This window comes from Podarcis tiliguerta (genome assembly GCF_965153285.1).
Source record: "Podarcis tiliguerta genome assembly, chromosome: 10".
Taxonomy (NCBI): domain Eukaryota; kingdom Metazoa; phylum Chordata; class Lepidosauria; order Squamata; family Lacertidae; genus Podarcis; species Podarcis tiliguerta.
In genome coordinates this window covers 46,903,511-46,924,770 of record NC_139543.1, presented here as the reverse complement: position 1 = coordinate 46,924,770, position 21,260 = coordinate 46,903,511, and the positions used below count along the sequence as shown (strand labels likewise).

General features: G+C 47.1%; 2 protein-coding genes across 4 annotated transcripts in view; one reads left to right on the top strand and one right to left on the bottom strand.

Moving 5' to 3' along the window:
• Positions 1–18,552, top strand: part of KCTD17 (potassium channel tetramerization domain containing 17) — a 35,584-nt gene extending 17,032 nt beyond the window's left edge. The window contains exon 6 of one of the 3 annotated variants that reach the window (XR_014502385.1): positions 159–5,572. Coding sequence is in view for 2 of the 3 variants with exons in the window: in XM_083400850.1 (XP_083256976.1) it covers positions 1,942–2,082 (141 nt within the window). In the remaining variant the exon portion in view is untranslated. Of the gene's footprint in view, positions 1–158; positions 5,573–18,450 lie in introns of those variants that run through there. The other 2 variants (XM_083400851.1, XM_083400850.1) reach the window with 2 other exon arrangements.
• Positions 6,234–21,260, bottom strand: part of TMPRSS6 (transmembrane serine protease 6) — a 30,563-nt gene continuing 15,536 nt past the window's right edge. Inside the window, exons 7-18 of the mRNA XM_083400741.1 lie at positions 19,744–19,948; positions 18,473–18,609; positions 16,979–17,091; positions 16,243–16,352; positions 12,998–13,143; positions 12,397–12,495; positions 11,271–11,384; positions 10,100–10,216; positions 9,105–9,273; positions 8,225–8,496; positions 7,575–7,711; positions 6,234–7,389 (exon numbers count right to left, since the gene is read on the bottom strand). Of these exons, the coding sequence (XP_083256867.1) occupies positions 7,228–7,389; positions 7,575–7,711; positions 8,225–8,496; positions 9,105–9,273; positions 10,100–10,216; positions 11,271–11,384; positions 12,397–12,495; positions 12,998–13,143; positions 16,243–16,352; positions 16,979–17,091; positions 18,473–18,609; positions 19,744–19,948 (1,781 nt within the window). The 3' untranslated portion in view covers positions 6,234–7,227. The remainder of the gene's footprint in view (positions 7,390–7,574; positions 7,712–8,224; positions 8,497–9,104; positions 9,274–10,099; positions 10,217–11,270; positions 11,385–12,396; positions 12,496–12,997; positions 13,144–16,242; positions 16,353–16,978; positions 17,092–18,472; positions 18,610–19,743; positions 19,949–21,260) is intronic.

The window sequence follows — 21,260 nt, the reverse complement described above, 5'->3', positions numbered from 1 at the left end:
GCCAGAACAGCAATGTCACGCTGGCCACGTGACCCGGAAGTGTCTTCGGACAGCGCTGGCCCCTGGCCTCTTTGAGTGAGATGGGCGCACAGCCCTAGAGTCTGTCAAGACTGGCCCGTACGGGCAGGGGTACCTTTACCTTTTTAATGTTTGTGTAGTGCTGTCAAGTGTCCAGAGCTTTTTGCAGGCATTATCTAGTTGCAATCTTTATAGTACTCTTGTCAGGAAAATCAGTATTATCCCCAGTATTGCCATTGCGAGTTTGAAGCTGAGAGACAGTGGTTTGCTTAGGTCCATCTCATGCAGTGGTGGGGAAGCCCAGGACTGGGGGGCAAATACAGCTCTCCAAAGCCCTCTTACCTGGCCCTTGATTCTCAGGCTGCAGCCCATCTCCCCAGTCACACCATTCCCATATCTGTTCCAGCTTTACCTCAAAAGCCTTTGCCATTCTGGTTCTGTGAAAATGCCTCTTGCTTGCCTGTGTGCACGAGGGAGAGACGGCACGTTTGTGCCTAATGAATACAGGCAGGAACTGGGTCTGTTGCTCAGCACACACTCTGCTGTCCAAGGTTCCCCACCCCTAACCTAGTGAGTTTGCAGCAGAGGTGGGATTAAAACTGGAGGCTTTGATTCATCACTGAGCCTCTTATCTGCCATATTATACCAGTTCTTTGAATCGGGAACTGCAATTATTTCATAAGATCATAAGAAGAGCTTTGCTGGATCAGGCCAATAGCCCATCAAGTCCAGCATCCTGTTCACACAGTGGCCAGCCAGATGACACTGGGACCCCCACAAGCAGAATCTGAGCCCATGAGCCCTCCTCCGTTATTTCCAGCAGCTGATATTCAGAAGCATTGTTGCCTCTGTCCGTGGAGAAAGAGCGTAACCATCTCCCGCTTGGACTACTGCAATGTGCTCTACGTGGGGCTACCTTTGAAGGTGACCCAGAAACTACAACTAATCCAGAATGCGGCAGCTAGACTGGTGACTGGGAGTGGCTGCCGAAACCATATAACACCAGTCCTGAAAGCCCTACATTGGCTCCCAGTACATTTCCGAGCACAATTCAAAGTGTTGATGCTGACCTTTAAAACCCTAAACGGCCTCGGCCCAGTATACCCGAAGGAGCATCTCCACCCCCATCGTTCAGCCCGAACACTGAGGTCCATCTCCAAGGGCCTTCTGGCAGTTCCCTCACTGCGAGAAGTGAGATTACAGGGAACCAGGCAGAGGGCCTTCTTGGTAGTAGCGCCCACCCTGTGGAACGCCTTCTCATCAGATGTCAAGGAAATAAACAAATATCTGACTTTTAGAAGACATCTGAAGGCAGCCCTGTTTAGGGAAGTTTTTAATGTTTGATGTTTTATCGTGTTTTTAATATTCTGTTGGAAGCTGCCCAGAGTGGCTGGGGAAAATCCAGCCAGATGGGCAGGGTATAAATAATGAATTATTATTATTAATTTTATTATCCTGGTTAGTAGCCATTGGTCCCTTCATCCTCCAGTCCTCTCTTACAGCCATCAGTGTTGGTGGTCATCACGGCCTCTTGTGGGAGTGAGTTCCATAGTTTAACTAGTTTCTTTTATCTGTCCCGAATCTTCCAACATTTGGCTTCATTGGATGAGAGTGAGAAAAACTATTCTGTATCCGCTTTCTCCATGCCATGCTTTTTTTTTTATATAAACTTCTATCATGCCCCCTCTTACTTGCCCGTTCTCTAAGCTGAAAAGTCCCAAAGACTTCAGTCATTTCCCATAGGAGAGTCTCTCCACCCCCTTGATAATTTTGGCCGCCCTTTCGTGAACCTCTCGAGAACCCAAATCCTCGCCTACAGAGCACCTGCCTTGTGTGCAGAAAGTCACAGGTTCAATCTAGTAGCTAGACTTGCAAGTATTTGTGCTCCACCTTCCTTTTTTTGTACTGCATGCTGGGATACAGAGCACAGAGGAGGACCTAGAGGAGGAAGAGCAGAAGGAAGCGGAGCTGCAGGAGGAGGAGGAGGAAGAGGAGAAGGTGGTGGAGCAGGAGCGAGAGGAAGCCGGAGTGGAAGAGGAGGAGAAAGGTGCAGCCAACCTCTGAAGACAGCCAGGAACAAAACCAATATCGAACCTTAAAGCCACATGCTCCCTTTTCTGGCGGGAGCAGATGGGGGGAGCACGAAATGGGTGCTTCTGCAGGTGATGCTTCTGCAGGGAGGAAGCAATACCTGGTGGCTAAAGGCTCAGGGAGGGTGGGGGGAGATCAGTTCATTTCGGAAGCCACTGCATTTAGGTCTAAACCACGTGTGTGTAGTGGTGTTTTTCTTTTTCTTACTTCTGAATTTGTTGCAGATTGGAATTGTGTCTACCCCAGGGTTCCTCCAATTCCCTCCCTGCCCTCTTCCCTTTTGGGTTCCTCTTCACTTTAGCTTTTTCAACTCGTGCACATTTCTCCCTGCCTTGCCAATCCTTCTTTCCTCACCTTCTTTCTTCTCTCCCTGAGCCAGCAAAGACCTTTTATTCTTTCCCAGCCTAGATCTCTTCCTCCTCCTCCTCCTCCTCTGCCAGCCCAGCCCTGGTCTGCACTCCCAGACTTGGACGAGTGACTCCCACTCCCTTCCCTTTGCTCGGACATTTGGGTGGGCTTAGTGCACCCTTGTCCTGAATTTGTCTTCCAGGGTAGCCTTTGCAGCCCCGGAGTGGGATGAAGAAACTTGGGGCAGAAGAGAAATGCAATTTGGCCAGGGAGCAGGGGAGAGATAGCTGCCTGCAGTGAACTTCTGATTCTGCCTTTATAGCAAGAATGTGAAACCTGTTGCCCTCCTAGCTTTTGTTAGACTCCATCATCCTGGATGATTGGCTATGCCAGCTGGGGCTGATGGGAGATGGAGTCCAATAACAGTGGGAGATTCACAGGTTCCCCACACTGCTCTGTGGTAGAGTAGGCCAATAGCCCACCCAGTCTACTGCTGTCTATTTTTTGATGGACAACAGTTCTCCAAGGTCTCTGTCTGGAGTCCAAGCACTATTCCTTGACCCTCATAGCTGGAGAAGCCCGAGATTGAGCCTGGAGCCTTCTGTGTGCAAAACATGCTTCTCTCCATTCAGCAGCAGGGCAGGCACTTGGTGCTAAACCAGAGAAACCCACATCCTGTACTGCAGGAATCCATGTATCTGTGCTCAGAATAAATCAATGCAGATTTGCATTGCATGTAATATGCTTATTTCTCGTTATGGTGCTTAAGAACTATTGCGGAGGGCAAGCGGCGTGGTCTGGGAAAACTAGCAGGAGGAGAAATCGGGGCCTAGGTGCAGGATGGGGAGGGGCAGGAATCGATGCAACACATAGCAGATCTGCTCCATGTCCACCTCCCTTCCCCTAATAGTCTTGGTTGCTCGTTTTCCGCAGGGGCTGCTCATTTTGGCCCATCCTCTCTCCTAGCGCATCCGCCTCCCTTCAACAAGCTCACAACCTTTAAGCCAAGAAACTGAAAATTTGGATTCACAAGAAGCCAGATTCTGTGGCCAGGCATTGTCCACAACCCAATACAGAGTTAAGTGCTCTTAAGGATACTGATTTCAACTGAAGGTGGAAACAGAAGAGTGTAGCAATCATTTTCAGTATCTTCGTACAAGCTCTATTCCTAGAAGCAGCTATCTAATTCTTTGGAGGGGAGGTGTGGATCTTGCTAGTACTTTGCTTGCAAGTTCCCACATCTGCCTTCCTTCCGATAATTGTAAAAACTTACGTTTTCTTGGCAGGAACAGATATTGCACTGTAGCTCCTGGTCCATGAGAAGCGTTCCCTCTTCCTCAGAATTAGAACTCAGGATTTAGCAGAAGGGCTGTCTTTTCCATTACGAAGAAGCCCTCATTGTCCTCTGCAATGAGAGCTGGAGAATTTGGTTCTAGGAGTGCGGGCTTCTCCTTTCTCCTTCTGTGCAGGAACCTCTTCAATCCACTGTGGCTTGAATATGAATATCACATCGCCCTTCAGGCTACTAGTGCTTTTATGTGCATGACCCCTGCCCCCCCTCTTTCCTTCCCTCCTTCCACTTGCCCCTCTTCTGCCGCCTCCTTCCTCTGTCTTAATCCAGCTTTCTCCCTTTCACTTGGCTTCTCTGGCTTTGCTTGTTCTTGTCACTTTAAGCTGTTACAAACCAGATGTCTCAGGATATGATGCTGATCAATGTTTTTTTTTTTAATGTTAATTTTAAAGTCTTTATTTTTGTACTGTACTTTTTTCAAAATAAAAAAAAAACACAGCCGGGGTGCGGGTGGAGTTAGAATAATATTGCATTGTGGACCTTTTTACACAGCATTTTACGTTTGTCACAAATTATGAGCCACTCTTACACGGATGGAAGAGGTGTGTGTTTTGCCTTCAGCAGATCTCTCCGCTCCCCTGCCCCACAAGCCCTAGGGTTGGCATGTCATGCTGACCTGGTTCACAGCCCCCACCCCCAGCCAAACCATGGCTTAGTGCAGATGGGCGAGCACCTGGCCTACAGGAGAAGATGCTGCTGCTGCTTCCGCTGCTTTACGTTCCCCCTTTTTGTTCTGAGCTGTGCCAAGCCTAGATTTAAAGTACAGTCGTACCTTGGATCCCAAACGCCGCAAAACCGGAAGTGAGCGTTTCGGTTTGCAAACATTCTTTGGAACCCAAACGTCCGATGGGGCTTCCACAGCTTCCAATTGGCTGCAAATCAGAAGACACGCTTTGGTTTCCAGACGTTTTGGAAGTCAAACGAATTCTGTTCGACTTCCAAAGTACAACTGTAATTTGAACCCAGGCTCATGGTTTAACTTTTGCAGAGACACCATGAGCCATAAGCCACAAATCTTGGTTAGAGTTCATGGTTAGACTGGAGAGAGGTAAATCACAAGTGTAGGTTTGGATGATAGGCTAGGCAAAGTCGTGGCTTGTATCAGTGGAGCAACTGGTGAGCAAAGCAGTCACAGTCCCCTCTCCTGGAGTCTGGATCCTCATGGCTTCACTCTCAGCCATGGTTTGACTTAGTGTGGCATGTGAACTGGACCACAGTCACAGCGACCCCTATGGGGAACAGCAGAGCACAGCCTTACAGCTTTTTTGTCTCCCATTCCAAATTCCCATGTTTGCTCTGTAGGGAGGCAGTCTCTTGATAGGCTTGAACTCACAAATACACTCACCCCTGAATAGAACACTATATCAGAGACGGGGGATCTGTGGTTCTCCAAGGTGGTGTTGGACTCTTAATTCCCATCATTCCAGGCCACTGACCCTGCGGGCTGGGATTGATGCGAGTTGGGAGTCCCAACAACAACTGTAGGGCTGCTGGTTCTGCTTTATTTCAATAAATGGGAATGACAGGAGGATACTTCCTGGAGTGTTAGGTCAGGAAGAGAACACCTCTAACAGAAAGCCAGTCCCATTTTACTACAGCAGGCTCTGCCGCTAATTCCGTTAAGATTGGATGGTAGCCACAAAACTGTGCCTGAGATTGCTGTGTAATAACTCCTGAATAAATTCTCGCGTCATCTCACCGTATGTGAGCTGGGTGCTCTTTTATGTATAGAACCGTTTTGTCCATAAAGGCATTTGAACTCTGCCAGCTGTCTTGCGTTTTTTTCTCTCCAGGAGGCAAAACTCCACACTCGGTTTGTGTGTTTTGGAATAGGAGTGGCTGCAGTCCTTCAGCCCAAACATGATGATATCTTCAGGAGCATGTCACCAGTTTCTGCTTGTCATAGTATTTGAAAATGGTCATAGGATAGATAATTTCCATCGGGCTTAAGAGACAAAGGAATAGAACCTAGAGATGAAATCTAGGGCAATAAAACTTTTGTTATGAAACTTGGGACTTAAACTTCTCTGATGGGTTAAGGCAGGTATGGGTTCCCAACTCCCATCAGCCCCAGCCAGTATGGCCAACAGTCGAGGATGATGAGAGTTGTCCTCCAATGGCATATGGAGGGCTACAGGTTCTCTCATCCCTGATGTGCTGCCGTTGAGAGAGAAGCATACAGGGTCTTCATTGCTTGTGAATTGCTGCTTGCTGTCTTCTGGCAATCTTTGGAGATATCAGAAGCAAACATCCTACTGCTTCTGTTGTTTTCAGCTGGTCCTACCTTCTGGTTGACCTTTCTATCTCCAGCCTCGGATAACACACTGCTGCAAACTAGGAAACAAGGCACTTGCCATCTTGCCTTACTGGAGGATCAAAAGGTTTGGATGGGAACAGAATCCTGACAAAGACTCAGAAAACGAAATAGGCCACAATTGGCTACATTTGCAATATTGCTTGTACAAAGCTAAGGCATTGATCATTTCAAATTTCATAAATATGTCAAATGCTACAATTTTATATTTAAGTTATAAGACGATGTATGCTGGTAAAGCAGTAAAAATGGGTTTGATAAGAAGCTTAGTATTGCATATATTTGGTTTCTTTTTCTCTCCCTCCGCCCCCCACCCTGCCCCAGTCCTCAAGATTTCTAGAAAGTGTACATCTCTTGTTACGGATGGTGGCAGACTGAGTCCAACAGCAACTGGGGGCCCTCAGATTATCCCCCTCACTGCATTTATGTGTTCCCACAAACTCTTCGGTCACCCCCACTGATTTTTCTTTGTGGGGAGGTTGTGTCCCACTCTCAGCAGAGTTCCACAGAGTTCTAGTCATGTGAGCAGCTCCAATATGCTTTCTGCTGTTCGCTTGCTTTACTCTGGCCAAATTTAATGTTTGAAGTGTAGCTAGTTAGTAATTGAGCATGTGTTGGATAAGTGCCCAGGTTTTTGGGGTGCTTAAGGTGAAGGCTTAAGCATTTCTCCAGTTCCCATCAGCTGCAGCCAACAGGAAGGATGGGAGTTGGAATCTAGAAAGAGCCAAAGGTTCCCCATTCTTGTTCTTAGATTACCCATCTCTGGTTATCGTAGAAAACAAACCAATGACAGACGCTACCTTTGGTAGCACCAAAGACGCAACTGACCAAATGGCAGGGGAGCATAACTTGCAGTTCCTCAGAAGTCAGGGACACCTCACATTTTGGGTTTCATATCAGTCCCACCTCACTTGTGGTCCTTGCAGATGCTTTCTGCTACCCAGCACTGTATCTTTGACTAGCAACAGTTGAATATTAAGTGGGACATGAGCTGATGTGGGATGTCCCAACAAATATAGGACATGGGAGAGAGGGGTGAGGCCTGCAGGTGGCTCCTCCACGCAGCCTGCATTGCCTCGAAAGAGAGAACGGGTTGGGCATTTGCTCAGCTCTTTGTTGCTTGCTTAATCCATTCCATTACACTGGTGATCCTGGTGTAGACCCCGTAGTAATTCGGACGTGCACATCCCATTCCCCAGCTCACCAGGCCAGCTAGAAACCACCTGCCGCTCGGCTCCTGACAGGCAAGGGGTCCCCCAGAGTCGCCCTAGGAAGAAAGGAGAAGGAAAAAACACCAGTCAGGTCAGGGGGGAAAAGTGGAAGAGAAGGAGACAAATCGGAGAAATGTGCTTTGAAACTGGCCATGCAATGAGTTGCATGGAAACAAGAAAGTTTGTTGACAAGGGCCTGAGAAGACCTTTCTGTGCTGTGGGATGTGGTGCACCCAGTTACCTGGCAAGAGTCCTTCTTTCCATCGTGGTAGCCAGCGCAGAGCATCTTGGACGTAACCTGGTAGTGATAGGCTTCATTGCACATGTCCTGCTGTACTAGCGGCACACTCACCCTTTGCAAAATCTTACTGCTGGGACCTGCATGTCGGGTACAAAGGTCAGCAAGATTGACTGAAGGAAAAAGAAATCCTACCTCCTCATGAAATTATCCACAATACATATTTTATTCCACATTTGCATCTCCTACCCATTCAGTAGGTCTTAGGCAGGAGAAGCAGTGAAAACCTCCCCATATATCCACGCCCCCCCCAAACAAGCTTATTGGCAAACCTGATACTTTGAAATACCATCCATACGCTTGCATGATTTTCTGGAAAGATTCGCTAGGGGGAGCTTGGAAGCATCTTGCTGCAAAGCAGGTTGCAGCGATGACATTCTGCCTTAGCTTGTCATACTACTTTATGATGGTGAGTTGGGTTTTTGACAGGACAGGACACACCTAAGCATTGTACATGCACTGTTTCTGCAAAACTCAAGAGGTGTTCTCGCAAAGTTGCTGCCAGTTGCATGGCTTCGGTTAGATTCTTATTTTAAAAAGCTGCAGAAAGGGGACTCTTGGAAAGGATGTGATATATATATACTGCGGATTACCTCCTTCCTTAGTTGCACCCCATCCTGTGATCCAGCACAGGAGGCCTGCCTCAAAGAGATGGGAGCTAGCAGGCAGACATATAGGCTGGATGAAGGCTGAATAGATGACTGGGTGGTCGAGCTGCAGCAGCGCCACATCGTAGTCATGGCTGTCCTCTTCGTAGTACGGGTGCTGCAGGATACGAATCACCTTGAAGGAGACCTCGTTTGGGCTGCTGACATTCAGAAGCTGCTTGCCAAGGTAGACTGTCCAGACAGTGGGGGAAGCCTGCCTGGAAAGGAAAAGGGTAGGGAAGGCTTTTGGCAAGATCTTTGCACGCACGCCACTCCTGTTCTCCAGCACCCAAAAGACTGCTCACGGGGACAGGGTCAAGGTTCTTGCCTCACACCAGGTCACACTATTATCCACCTAGCTCAGCATTGTTACTGAGAACATAAGATGAGCCTGTTGGATCACACCAATGGCCCATCTAGTCTGGCATCCAGTTCTCACAGTGTGGGCGAACAGTTCTGACTGGCAGCAGTGATTCAAGACCATTCCCCTTACTTGCTACCTGAGCCTTTCACCTGGATCGAACCTGTGAACTTTGGGTCCCTTTGGGCTGTGGCCTCCTCCCTTTTCCATTAACAGTGTGCCCCCAATCTGCAGAGGTCTGCAATTACAATTCCTTAGCTGGAGAATTCTGTTGCATTCTGAACTGACTGGTTCCCCCTTGGGGACGTTGGAGTCAAATAAAGGAGGCCCGGAATAACACAGTAGACGTGGACCCAAACATCATCAGGTAGAGATGGGAGGCTTATCTGAGTGGTGGCTAATGGACTACTTGAATTGTATCATTTCTAGAGATTCCAGATGTCCTTCCCCATCACCCCAAATCACCTGTCATCCAGGAAGCAGTGAGCGGCGGTGATCACCCAGCGATCTGCAATCAGTGTCCCACCACAAACATGATGACCCCGCACCTGGAGACTAGCTTGCCATGGCCACTCCCCTTCCACAGAATGGGCACCACCCACAATGCGTTTCAGTGCAGGTTGCAATCCACAGTCTGAGGAAAGAGGGAAACAACTTAAAATCAAGTCCTTAAAAAACGAGGACTGGAGCTCTCTGTGTTGAGCCATCCCCATCTTTTTTGGCACCTCCTGTAAATCATCACCTCAGAAGGCAGACAAACATGTTCGCCTTGTGCTTGTTATAAACAAATACTATTGATTCAGAAAGCCAAGGATGGTTCCTCAGCATAATGTGAACCAAGCATTTTGGATCATCTCCAAGCTGAGCATTTAACTGCAGTGCATCTGCCGCATCCCTGAAGGCCCACCCTGACAGCGCTATTAGCAAGACATCATTATTACCATCTGAGATGCTAACAGGGATGGGAAAGCTGTGTCCCTCCAGGTGTTGCTGGACTCCAGCTCTCATCAGGCCCAGTCAGCATGGCCACTGGTCAGAGACAGCGAGAGTCCTGGCACATCAACATCTGGAGGGACACAGGCTCATCATACTTGCTGTAACAGCATAGTCCTAAGCATGTCTATTCAAATGTAAGTCCTGTTACAGGGGTGGGGGAACCTCTAGAGATAATTGGACTACAACTCATATCAACCCCAGCCACCATGGTCAGTTGTCAGGAATGATGGGAGTTGTAGTCTAACAGTACCTGGAGAACCACAGGTTCCCCATCCCTGTCCAATTAAGTTCAATAGGACTTATTTGCAGGTTAGTGTGTATGGGCAGAGGCCCCATAGACTCAGCTCATGACAGAATCACCTTCTTTAGAGCCCCTCTGCCAATACCACTATAAATAGAAGGGTCTCCTCTGATTTGGCTGCCCACACTAAACTAGAGCAGATCTTCTCTTATTAACATCTCACCACAGTTCATCTCATCAGAGCGATCCTTGCAGTCAGGGACTGAGTCACACTGAGGGTTGGGTTTCTTCACGCAGCTCCCATCGGCACACAGGTAAGTGAAAGGTCCACAGGGAACTCCTGGAAGGAGAGATTTGTGGAAGTAGAAAGGAATGGGAAGTGTTATTTCTACTGGGTTGTATTCAACTAAGTTTAAAACAGAGTAGACCCATTAAAATTAATGGATCTAAGTTGTATATACAAATGCCATGGGTCTACTTTGAGTAGGCCTAGCACTGAATACCACCCACTGCTAAAACTACTTTCTCTATGCCCAAAATGCTTGCCTGGTACCAGCAGTGTGCTATACAGACTGTTGTGGTTAGCATGCAGCACCGGTTGCCTGACCTCCCATCACTGCCATCATTAGGAAGGATGAAATGGTGAGGTTATATTGGTGGAGCCTATATGGTGCTCCTGCTGCTCTGCTTACGCCTTGCTGACCTCATGCTACCTTACCCCTCCTCTTCACAACACACCATGGTAACAGCAGTGACATGAAGTCAGATAAACAGCATTGCCCCAGGCCCCTGTCTGATACTGGAAATTACATGGTCAATTGGCCCATAATATTAAATAGTGAAGTAGCCTATATTTTAGGGGGGGATGGGGTACAGCCCTCCTTGACCTCAGGCACAGGCACAGACTTCTCCCCCTCCCCAATTTGCCCAATAAAAAATTCTCTGGCCAGAATGGGTAGCTGTAGGGGGGGGGAGCAAAATGATGGGTGGTGTAAATACTGGAGTTGATGGGGTTGGACAAGCGATATGATGGAGACACTACAGAGACATTATGGACAATGTATGATCAAACTATATGTTATGTTATAAACTTTTTTTTAAAAAAAGCAAAACACTAAAATGCTTAGAAGTGGCTAAGCAGCTGGGAGGATCCCCCAATCCAGGAGGGAAGGGGTTAACTTGTTATCCTCATGTCATCTTCCCACTGAAACTGCTATTTATCCCAGAAGAAGCTATTTGCTGCAGGAGGATCACTATTGGCAATGCAGTGACATTGACATAACATTCAGAAGGATAAATAAAGTATCCTGTGTTAACCAGAAAGCAGTACACTCTGCCCTGTTGATGCCAAAGTTCTGGAATGATATTTTAATGTAGGTGCCTGACTCCATTACCTTCATCGCACTGTTGCTCATCACTCCCATTGATGCAGTCCAGGTGTTTATCACAGACCTTGGAGAACTCGATACACGTGCTGTCTTCCTGACACTGGAATTTTGCAGGGCATACTGGCAAATTTCAAAACACAAGAAGAGAAGAGGGACTGAGATGGGCGTTGGGAGCCTTCAAGCTGAAGAAGGGCAGAGGTGGGGTGGACTATTATTTTGGGGCCCTCCCATTGTGCTTTTTGTTGTGCGTTCATGATGATTTGTGCTCATGATGGCAGCTATACACGATCCCATTTTGAATACTATTTGTGTCTGCAAAAATTCCAGCTTGGACATACGGCTACATTTACAATCAGTGCATGTCTCATAACTTCCTGCCGAAATTCTGTAACTTTTTTATATCACAAATGTTCTGGTTTATTTTTTGTCCTGCTTTTGTTGCTCTATGGTGAAATAATGCAGTAAGTTTGGGGAAGCCTTGCAGAACAACTAATAAAGCAGAATGATGCATTGGCGGTCCAGTATAAACCCACCACTATGCCACTTTGATTGCATCAATACCACATTGCAGAAACCCCAGTCTGGGGGGGCCTTTTATTAGTGTTACAATGGTTACTTGCTGTTTTTAATAATGTTCCTGCTGCTGCTCTCTGCTTCAGCTTGTATTTTGTGTGTGTGTGTTTTTTTATTATCAGTTTTTGAAATCACTTTGCACTAGTGCTCATAGCCCCACTGAGAAGCTGAAAGTCAGGGTATCAATACTTTAACAATAAATAAATATCCCCCTCAAACAATAGAATGTTACAGACTGTTACAGAATGAAGATTCAAGGGAATATCTCTAATGCTGATCAAACCTATGGATGAGAACAAATGACAAACAGAGGCTTTCTGATCAGAGCAGATTAACTCCTTAGAACAAATTCCTTGTGCTGACTGGGGCAGATGGAAGTTTGAGTGCAAAAGAACTGGTGAATACAAGGTTCAGGAAGGCTGCCTTAGAAACTTTTTTCCCTCCTCCAGTGTTCCATCTTGGGTTTAGCTGACCAAGCATGGATTGGAGGGGCATTTGCTAAGGAAGGGCAGTTAACAGTGTGAATGGAGGAGAATGAAAAAAGTAAATAGCCACGCACCACAGTTTCTCTCATCTAATCCATTGGGGCAATCGTTGATCCCATCACAAGCTGGCACACAAAGCCCATTCACAGAGCAAAGGAACTCTCTGGGGCATGCTTTTTTAAACAAATGAATAAAATAAAATAATGTTAGTTCATTCAGTCTACAATACCCTACACACTTACCTGGGGAGTAAGTCAGCCCCACTGAACTTAATGGGACTACCTTCTGAGTAGAGACGCATAGGACTGCGCTGTCCGCATGCTAAGTTAGAGGTCAGTTCAAATATTGCATGCATTATTTTTCTATTTTACGGCTCCTAACTCACCTCAAGTTCCATTTGGAGGCAGGCAGAGTATAGGTTTTCAAAATCAATGTTATAAAGTTCTGGGACATGAGAAGGAAAGGTAGGATTGCAGCCTTTCTGAATTCTATCTGCATTGCATGTTTATAGAAACAGGGTGCTCGCCAAATCCTCAAAGCTGAATTATTTGTGTACCCAGCCTGGTACACAGATTGCAACACTCATTGAGTGTAAGGCATGCACACCCCTCAAGACAGCAAAGATCCAACAGCAGGGTATGATGGGATTTGATCAGCTGCGTGTTTTGAACTCACGGTCTGACTGATTGTATAGGCTGTAAGCCGCTTGCACTCCAGGCCCCGTTAGGGAGTTCTGAGAAGTGAAGTTGATGGTGACCCCAGCACTGGACACGACAGGGATCCTTTCAGCATAGGCCTGCAAAGTCCGCAAGCCACACAACCTAGTTAAAATGAAAAGAAGAAGAGCAGGCAGGAGAATATCCTAAAGTCCATGATGCTGCCTTATGACATTGGCAAAGTGGTCATTCAAGGCTGAATACATGTTTGAGGATCCCACCCCAGTTAAGTTTGCTGGTCAGCAGTGGACACTGCAATGGGATGGCAGTGCTCAGCTGCAGTGCTGCTTCTTACCGGGAGGTAGAGGGGAAGGGACAAGGGAGCAGCTAGGTGTCAGGGACCGTGCTGAGGAGGGCTGCACTGAGGAAAAATGGCAGGAGCCACCCCCCCCTCATCCTGAATCTTCACAGGAGCAGGAGGACAATATAGATTTCGAACAGTGGTTTGCAGAGGGGCATAGTTCAGAAGGCAGAAGCTGGGACATACTGGATGGGGAACAGCTAGCAGAAGAAACACTATAAGAGAGGGATAACAGATTCACAGTCTCTGGGTAGTATCCACCCCCCTTCTCCAAAATCACAGAGAGCTCAGAAAGTGTCAGAACAGAAAGCACAGAGGCTACAAGCTCAGATTACAGGACATAGGAGTGGACGTAGATTAATAGGGACAGAGAGGGGGGTAACACTTAATTGGGAGCACAGCCATTCCTGGAGATGTGTCCTTTGTTCTTTCACTGTGATTATTAAAGATTCTAATTGGCAAGACATTCCTTTCATTTAATCTTCTTATCTAAGGCCACAGGGGAGGAAGCTGATTCCCCAAGCCTGACACTAGGTCAGCATGGTGCAAGCACCAGCAGGAATCCTGGATTGCACTGCATCGACCACATCACTGCTACTGCCTCCCTCTTGTTCTCCCCCCTCTACCTTCCAGTAAGCAGCAATGACATCATTGGCCAGAGGTCAGGTGAGGACCTCTGCCCCTCCATCTGCTACTGGCTCCAGTAGAACCACCAACCTAGTAGGGCAGGCATAGTTGTAGCCAATGGCAGACACAGTGGGCAGCAGCAGGCAACTGAACTGCTTGCTGTTTTGATTCCCTATGAAGAATTCTTCTAGGGTGGCAGCTCAGCAGGAGAGCATCTGCTTTGCATGCAGAAGGTCGCCGGTTCAATCTCCAGGTCGGGCTGGGGAAAACTCCCTGTGTGAAACTTTGGGAAGCCACTGCTGGGCAATGCAACACTGAACTAGATAGACCAATGGTCTGATTCAGTATAAGGTAGATCCTTAGGTTCCAGGGCATTGTGGGAAATAAAATAGTGTGTATCTCTAAGACCCAGCCACCCAGCAGGATGAGGGAAGGCATTAGCAGTGTTCTCTGCCAGGGCACTTGAACCCTGAGTACTAGCCAAGGATGCCAGATACTGGTTGCGTGGCGAGTTCCCACCCCCCACCAGGATAAATAAAGACACGAGACACCATGATATAAGGTTAAATGGGCGAATTAGGCCACAACTTTATTGAATTCAGGAATGAGAGGCATTGGCTTAGGCATTGGTCCTACCGACTATCCGGCTCCAGCCCATTTGCTGGAGACACGGTGAAGGGTTAACACCTTAGTGGGGGAGTCACCCGCCGAGGCACGTCAGCTAGGAGCTCCCCCGGTCACCGCTCTGGGGCGTGCCTTCGGCCCACACCTCCATAGGCTTCGGACAGGGCCACGCCCCCCGGAATCCTTTAACGGACCACCCTTCGTTCACTGGGGGGAGGTGATGGCGTTCCTCCCCCCCCACACGCATCCTCTGAACCCCTTCTTACCAATGCCTACCGCCAATGCCGAGAAGTTGTGACGAGTTGCTACGAGGTAGGCGAAAAACCAAAAGGCTGGAAATCGCCAATTGGGAAAAATTCCTACCATGCCCCTTGCGGCGACAGACCGAGGTCCATAGCAAAGTCAGAGACCTACCTAACACCTACCTAAAGGGAGGGAGGGCGGGCAAACGTGGGGTCCCAGCCGGCGAAAGGAGGGCGAGCCTCCTCGCCCCGGCGCTAAATAGGGTCAAGCCCCACCCCCTAAGCCAGCCGATTGGCTGGCTGGGGAGGGAAGCCCCCGGGATTCCCGGGGATTCCTATACCTGATCTCGCGGGGGCTGAACCAGCCCCCGCTCACGTGGGGGGGGGGGCGTGACGCCCGCAACCCCACCTCCTGGGGCAAGCCGGAAGTGGCTTTGTGGCCAGTTTAACAAAAACAGGAGGTGGGTTTGAAACAAGCCCTGAAAAAAGGAGTGCCCTATGGATATTCATTGTGATGATACCTCTGAAAATATAGAAGGAAGGAATTATAAGCTGGGGAGTCTAAACTCAAGTTTGGATAAAATCTCAAGTCTGGATAACTTTTAGGACTGATCCACATGGAAGGAGTCCTCAAGTTACTTTATGCGCCTACCAAAGCAAGGGAACCAGAAATGCTTGGGGTCAGTGCATCTCCTTTTCCCAGCTATGATTGCAAGTAAATTAGGAATGCCACCTTTTCTTCTGACACTTCCAGGCTCTCACATTTTGCACAGACTAGTTGATAGTATGTGCTCTTTGCACAATAAGAGTGTGCCTTTATAACCCACCACAAAGAAAGCAAACACACTGCAATAGATAGGAACTGCTAAACAATGTTCTCTTGCACAACAAATCCTCTCCCACCCACTCCTTAAAAATAACTTTTTACTGTAAGAAAAGTGACCGGAAACTACAGTGGAAAATTCAAGATAACAACCCCTTGATGGTGATTGCGTATGACCGCCATGCAAACTTTGTGAAAACAAATCAGGACGGTTGTTCCATATGCACTTCATATAGAAGTAACCAGAGGACCAGGGCTCTTAAAAGCCACATTATGGCAGAAATGCAACAAGTGATATGGAGATATAGTGGGGAAAACGGGGGGGGGGGGGGCTGCACCTCTTGAATTTCTGCCTGTCAGGTGGGTGTTCAAAGTGCAGAGCTAGAAGAAGTGAAAGCACAGAGGATATGATGTCGCAGGAGCAGGTGGAGAGAACCTTTCCCAGCAGATTCCTCTTTGAATGATGGGCAGCAGGAAGAACAAAAGCAGAAGTCCGGGAGATAATGCCAACCCAATAAAAAGTGAGCTGGAGCGTCCATGAAGAAAGGGACATAAACAGCCATACCAAAGTGTCACGATCTCCTTACTTTCTGTTCTGGATGGTCCATTGCCCTTGGGTACATGGGAGGTCATGCTTCTGTCTCCTCAGAGTGTAAGCATCAAACCAAAGGACGACTCCATATTCCAGAGATGGGACCTGCAAAGATGGAGATGTTGTCCATGTTAACCAGGGATGGGGAACTTGTTGGACTACAACTCCCATCATCCCCCACCATTTGCCATGCTGGGAGTTCAAGTCCAGCAGCATCTGTAGGGCCACAGCTTCCCCGTCTCTGATGTTAACTATCGTATTTGCATAATGATATGTAAAGGGGCTTTGAATACAGAAACGAGAGCAGCAAAGCATGAGGGAAAGAAGGGGAGAGAGATGAGCATATGCAGACATAGTATCCTCAACAAGAGGCTCAGTAATGGGTTTTTTAAACAAAGTGTGCAAAATAAGAGAACACATTAGGGCTGCAACCAGGGAGATCTGGGTTCAGATCTACGTTTACCTGGTGACCTTTGGCCAGCCACACTAGTTCTCAGCCTAAACAACCTCACAGGGTTGTTGTGAGAATTAAATCTCAGGCTGCAGGAAGAGAGCCATGCACACTCCCCTGAGTGTGATCCTTCAAGATAGGGACCCGGGTGTAAATGTAACAACAATAACAATAATAAGTGCATAATGCAATTCTTTTGGCACAGAATTTAATTGATTGCTTTGTTGCAGAAGGACACACACAGCCCATCTTCATCTAGCAAAGGACAAGGAGACCTCACCGTCATGTGCCAAGTGCACTGCGTATTGGGCGCATAGTAACTAGGGTAATACGGAGTCCTGATGTTCCCTTGTATCTCCTGGCTTCCCCGTAGCGTTAGATTCATCTGGCAGGCTGAAAAGACAGAAATATTCTGAACACCAGCTGAACCACTCAAAAAAATGTTTGTGTTTATACTTCTGACTCAGAGGAAGGGGCTGCTCACAGAAACACTGTAAAACCAGACAGTCCTTTGTCTCAGGGAGAAATGAGTTATAGTTCTTCTGTTGATGCAATGATTTAACCGTTGCTAGCAAATCTGCAGTTGTGCATGGCAGACTGATAACAGATCTCGGAGATGTAAAGGAGCTTCCTCATGTTTACACTGAATATATACCAAGGAAATATATGCTTGATTGTGTTTTTGGACTGCCGAAAGGCACCTTGTCAATTTCCAGACCCTGATGTCCAATCCAATGAACAAGAGGAAGTGGTGAAGATTCAGACCCTGGCATCTCCTGGTAGCCCTGGGGGAAGACTCTTGTCTGATACTCTTGAGAGCCACTGCCAGTTAGTGAAGACAATATTGGGGTACTTGGAGCAATGGTTTGGACGTGGTATAAGGGAATTCTTTGGCTAACACAGTCCTTTCTGTATAGCCAGTGTGTGCGCACATGTGTGTGTGTGTGGGAGCATGCCTGTGCATTTGACTGAGGCATTTTCACTTCCTTGCAAATCAGAAGCTATGGACCTTCAAGTCCATTTACTTTCTTTTTAGCTAATAGAGAACCACCCAGAGCAGTTTTACTTAGAACAGCAATGGACAACACCTGGCCCTCATGCTGGTTGGGGCTGGTGCAAATTGGAGTCCAACAACATCTGGAGAGCCACAAGTTCCCCGCTCCATAATTTAAGAGGTTGCTGTTTGGATATCCTAATGCTAACTTTGATAGAGAATCCCTGTGGTGATGGCGTAAACACCCAAAGCTGCCTTATATAGAGTCAGATCACTGGGTCATGTAGCCTTGTATTGTCTATGATGACTGGCTCCTCAAGCAGAGACCTTCCCCAGCCCTAAAGTGAAATCACTTTAACTGGAAATGCCAGGAGATGAACCTGGAATATTTTTGCATGCGAAGGAGATATGCTTTTCTGTGGCTCATCTGTGTTAGAACTATGTAGATGTGGTGCTAAGTATTAAGCTTTCTCCTGTCCAGAGGCCAGCATGGATAATTACTGCACAATCTTCTGTCCCAGATTCTGGCTTTAGTATAAGGTGGAAATTTGTCTTACATCTTCTTATATAAAGGTTGCTCTTATCTTAGTGTCTTGGGCCAAATTATTGTGCAAAGCTTCCATTCCATAATAGATAGCAATTACTCTACAGCTCAGATACGGTGTTGGCTGCTGAAATTGTAATAAATATCTATATCTATGATGAGTGATGTTTGGCAAAGGAAGTGAAGGGTTTGCATCTTCTTTTTCTCTCTCCAGACCTCTCGGGATCCTTGCTCACCTTCAAAGGGCACAGCCTGTGCAGAGAGTATGAAAGGATCGTAGTAGCTGTACATCCCCTTCTTCCACACCACAGACATGACGGGGCCTGAAGACAGGACCTCCACCACAGGCTCCTGGCGGCTGCAGCCGTACAGCCTGGGGCAGAGGGTGAAAACAGAGGAGATGAGTGTATTGACAAGGTGGGAAAGTGCAGAGAGAAAACAAAGGGACTTCAAAGGGGGGAGATGAGGACTCATCTACATTTCCACTTGTGCTGTGGCTAGAAAGCACAGTCTGTCTGAGCAGTTTCTCCCTTGCCTAGCTCCTTTCCAAGGGAAAACCCACTCTGGGGAAAACCCGAATTGCCATTTGCTCTGATTGAGCACTAAAGAGCAGATTTCTGTGGGGGAAAGCAGTGGTACAAGAGGAAGTATGGATAAGCCCTTAATCACCGAGACAGCTAGAAATGTTCTTTAAACAAGCCTGTGTGTTTTTGTTTCTTTAAAGTGGGTTTTGTATTCACAGAATCGTAGAGATTGAAGGGACCCAAGGGGCATCTAGTCCAACCCCCTGCAATGCCGGACTCTCAGCTAAAGCATCCATGACAGATAGCCATCCAACTTCTGCTTAAAAACCTCCAGGGAAGGAGAGTCCACCACCTCTTGTGGAAGTCTGTTTCACTGCTGAACAGCTCTTGCTGTCAGAAAGTTTCCCCGAATGTTTTCCAAATGTTCTGGTCAGATTACCCTAGTGCTAATATGGAAACCAGGCCATGACCCTTGGCTTACTGTTATGTCTAATGCAGAAATTGTGATTCCTTTTGCTCCAAACAAGCCATTGTTTTGGGCTTCCCAGCTGTGGCATGTTTCAGGGAAACAAACCACCATTTCCGACTCATTACACCAGCCAAGGGCTCACGCACACTTCTGCTTGTCCCACTCTCAGTTCACTGCTGAATTGGAATGCATTTCAATCAGTTTCTCTGCAGATTGGTGATTGTTCCGATTCAGCAGTAAATAGTGAGTTTTCCTGAGGAAAGCAGTGGGACAAAAAACAAAACAAAACCCCGCTTGGACCCATGGCTAGAAAGCATGGGGCAACTGGAAAATCTCTTGGACCCATGTTTTGCAGAAGTGTGGATGAGCCCCAAGCCGAGAGGGTTGTGCCACATTACATTGCTATGTGCTCATTCACTATAAGCCATGAAACACGGCTTTACTGTGATGCGCAAAGCAGCCCCGTGGCTCCATCTTTTGCCATTCACGCTTCTACGACATCAAAGCTACCTACGAAGTGATGAGCCGCTTTTCCAGAGGTCCTGAGGTGTCATACATGGCCAATCGGTCTCTGCATTCGGAGAGGGTCCATTCCAGGCGCAGCTTGATCATGTGGCCTTTGGGGCCATGGAGATGCCAGAGGCAACTAGAGGCAAGGTAGTCTGGGCCCCTCAGCTTGAGCACAGCATCTTCCCTGATGTAGCTGTACCTGTAGCAACCTACAAAGAGAAGCAAAATTGCAGAGCGTCCCACTAGATTGGGGCGGGGGGGGGGGATTGGCTTGCAGAAAAGGGGTCTTACAGCACCACCATTGACATGCCTCCTCAGAATTAAACCCCATTGAGTTCAATGGTGCTCACTCTGAGGAAAGTGAGTGTTCTGTAGGATTGCAGCCTGTGAAGTAACATAGGAGGGGTTTGCATTTTGCATTCCTCCAGGTTCTTTTGATACAACCAAAATTTAGTAACCAGTCTGAATCTTCAGTGGCACTACTCTCTCTCCTTAAAGCGTTGCTAGCCATCTCAGTCCTTGTCACCCCAAAAACTGTGCTCAAGTCCTTTTCTCCCAATGGAAAAAGGTGAAAGATGGGCTTAAATCTCTGATTGAAATCAATAGAATTGTTATTAAAAAAATGCTTTGCTTTGACCCTATGGTGCTCTTCATTTCTGCTCATTTCCGAAATGTTTCATTACAAAATGACATTTTAAAAGTGCGCTGTGAAAAGTCTTTTTTAAACATCTTTTACATTTTACATTTTATAAGTTTAAAGCACTAATAAAACACTCATAGGAACAGGGACAATAAAATTACAAGATAGTAAAAGTAATAAGTAGCTATTTCAAAGCATATGTATTATACTTTATGTCATTATGATCAGGTGAATGACAGGTGGATGCTCCCACCCACCAGGCTGGGGGATTTAGGAATCTTGCCCGGCAGCTAGATCCAGTTCCCCACTCTGGAATATAAGCACAAATGTTAAAAACCCCCAAAGACATATACATATACATGGGCAAAGACAGCATGTGGATGTCAGCTAAACCATGGTTTAGCGTGATGTTAACAAGCCTAGCCTCCTCCCAGGTTTGCATGCTCCCTCCTCCTTTGGGGAGATTTTCCTTTTAATTAACCATGGTTCTGTTGTGTTATCTGGAGTGAAACTGTGGTTAGCATTAACAATTGTTAGTTTAAAACAAGACCACTTTGAAGAGCATTTTCTGAAGCAGGCTTGATTAAACTAGCTATATTTATTATTAACCATGGTTCCCAGCTTGGACAACATGGTAAGTTGTGGTTCAGCAAAAGTGGAAATGAAAGCTTCTGAGCACCTTCTCTCAGTCCTGCAAGAGATGGGAAGGGGAGTGAGGAGCTCACAAGCCTGGAAGAAGGCTTTATCAATTTACAGTACGCTAAACCATGGTTTAGTGTGACATCCAACATCCACATGCATACACACAAATGGCAAGTGCTCATAAAAATATTCTTTAAGACAATTAGACATTCCTCATTTGCTTTTAAAAAAGGCATGTG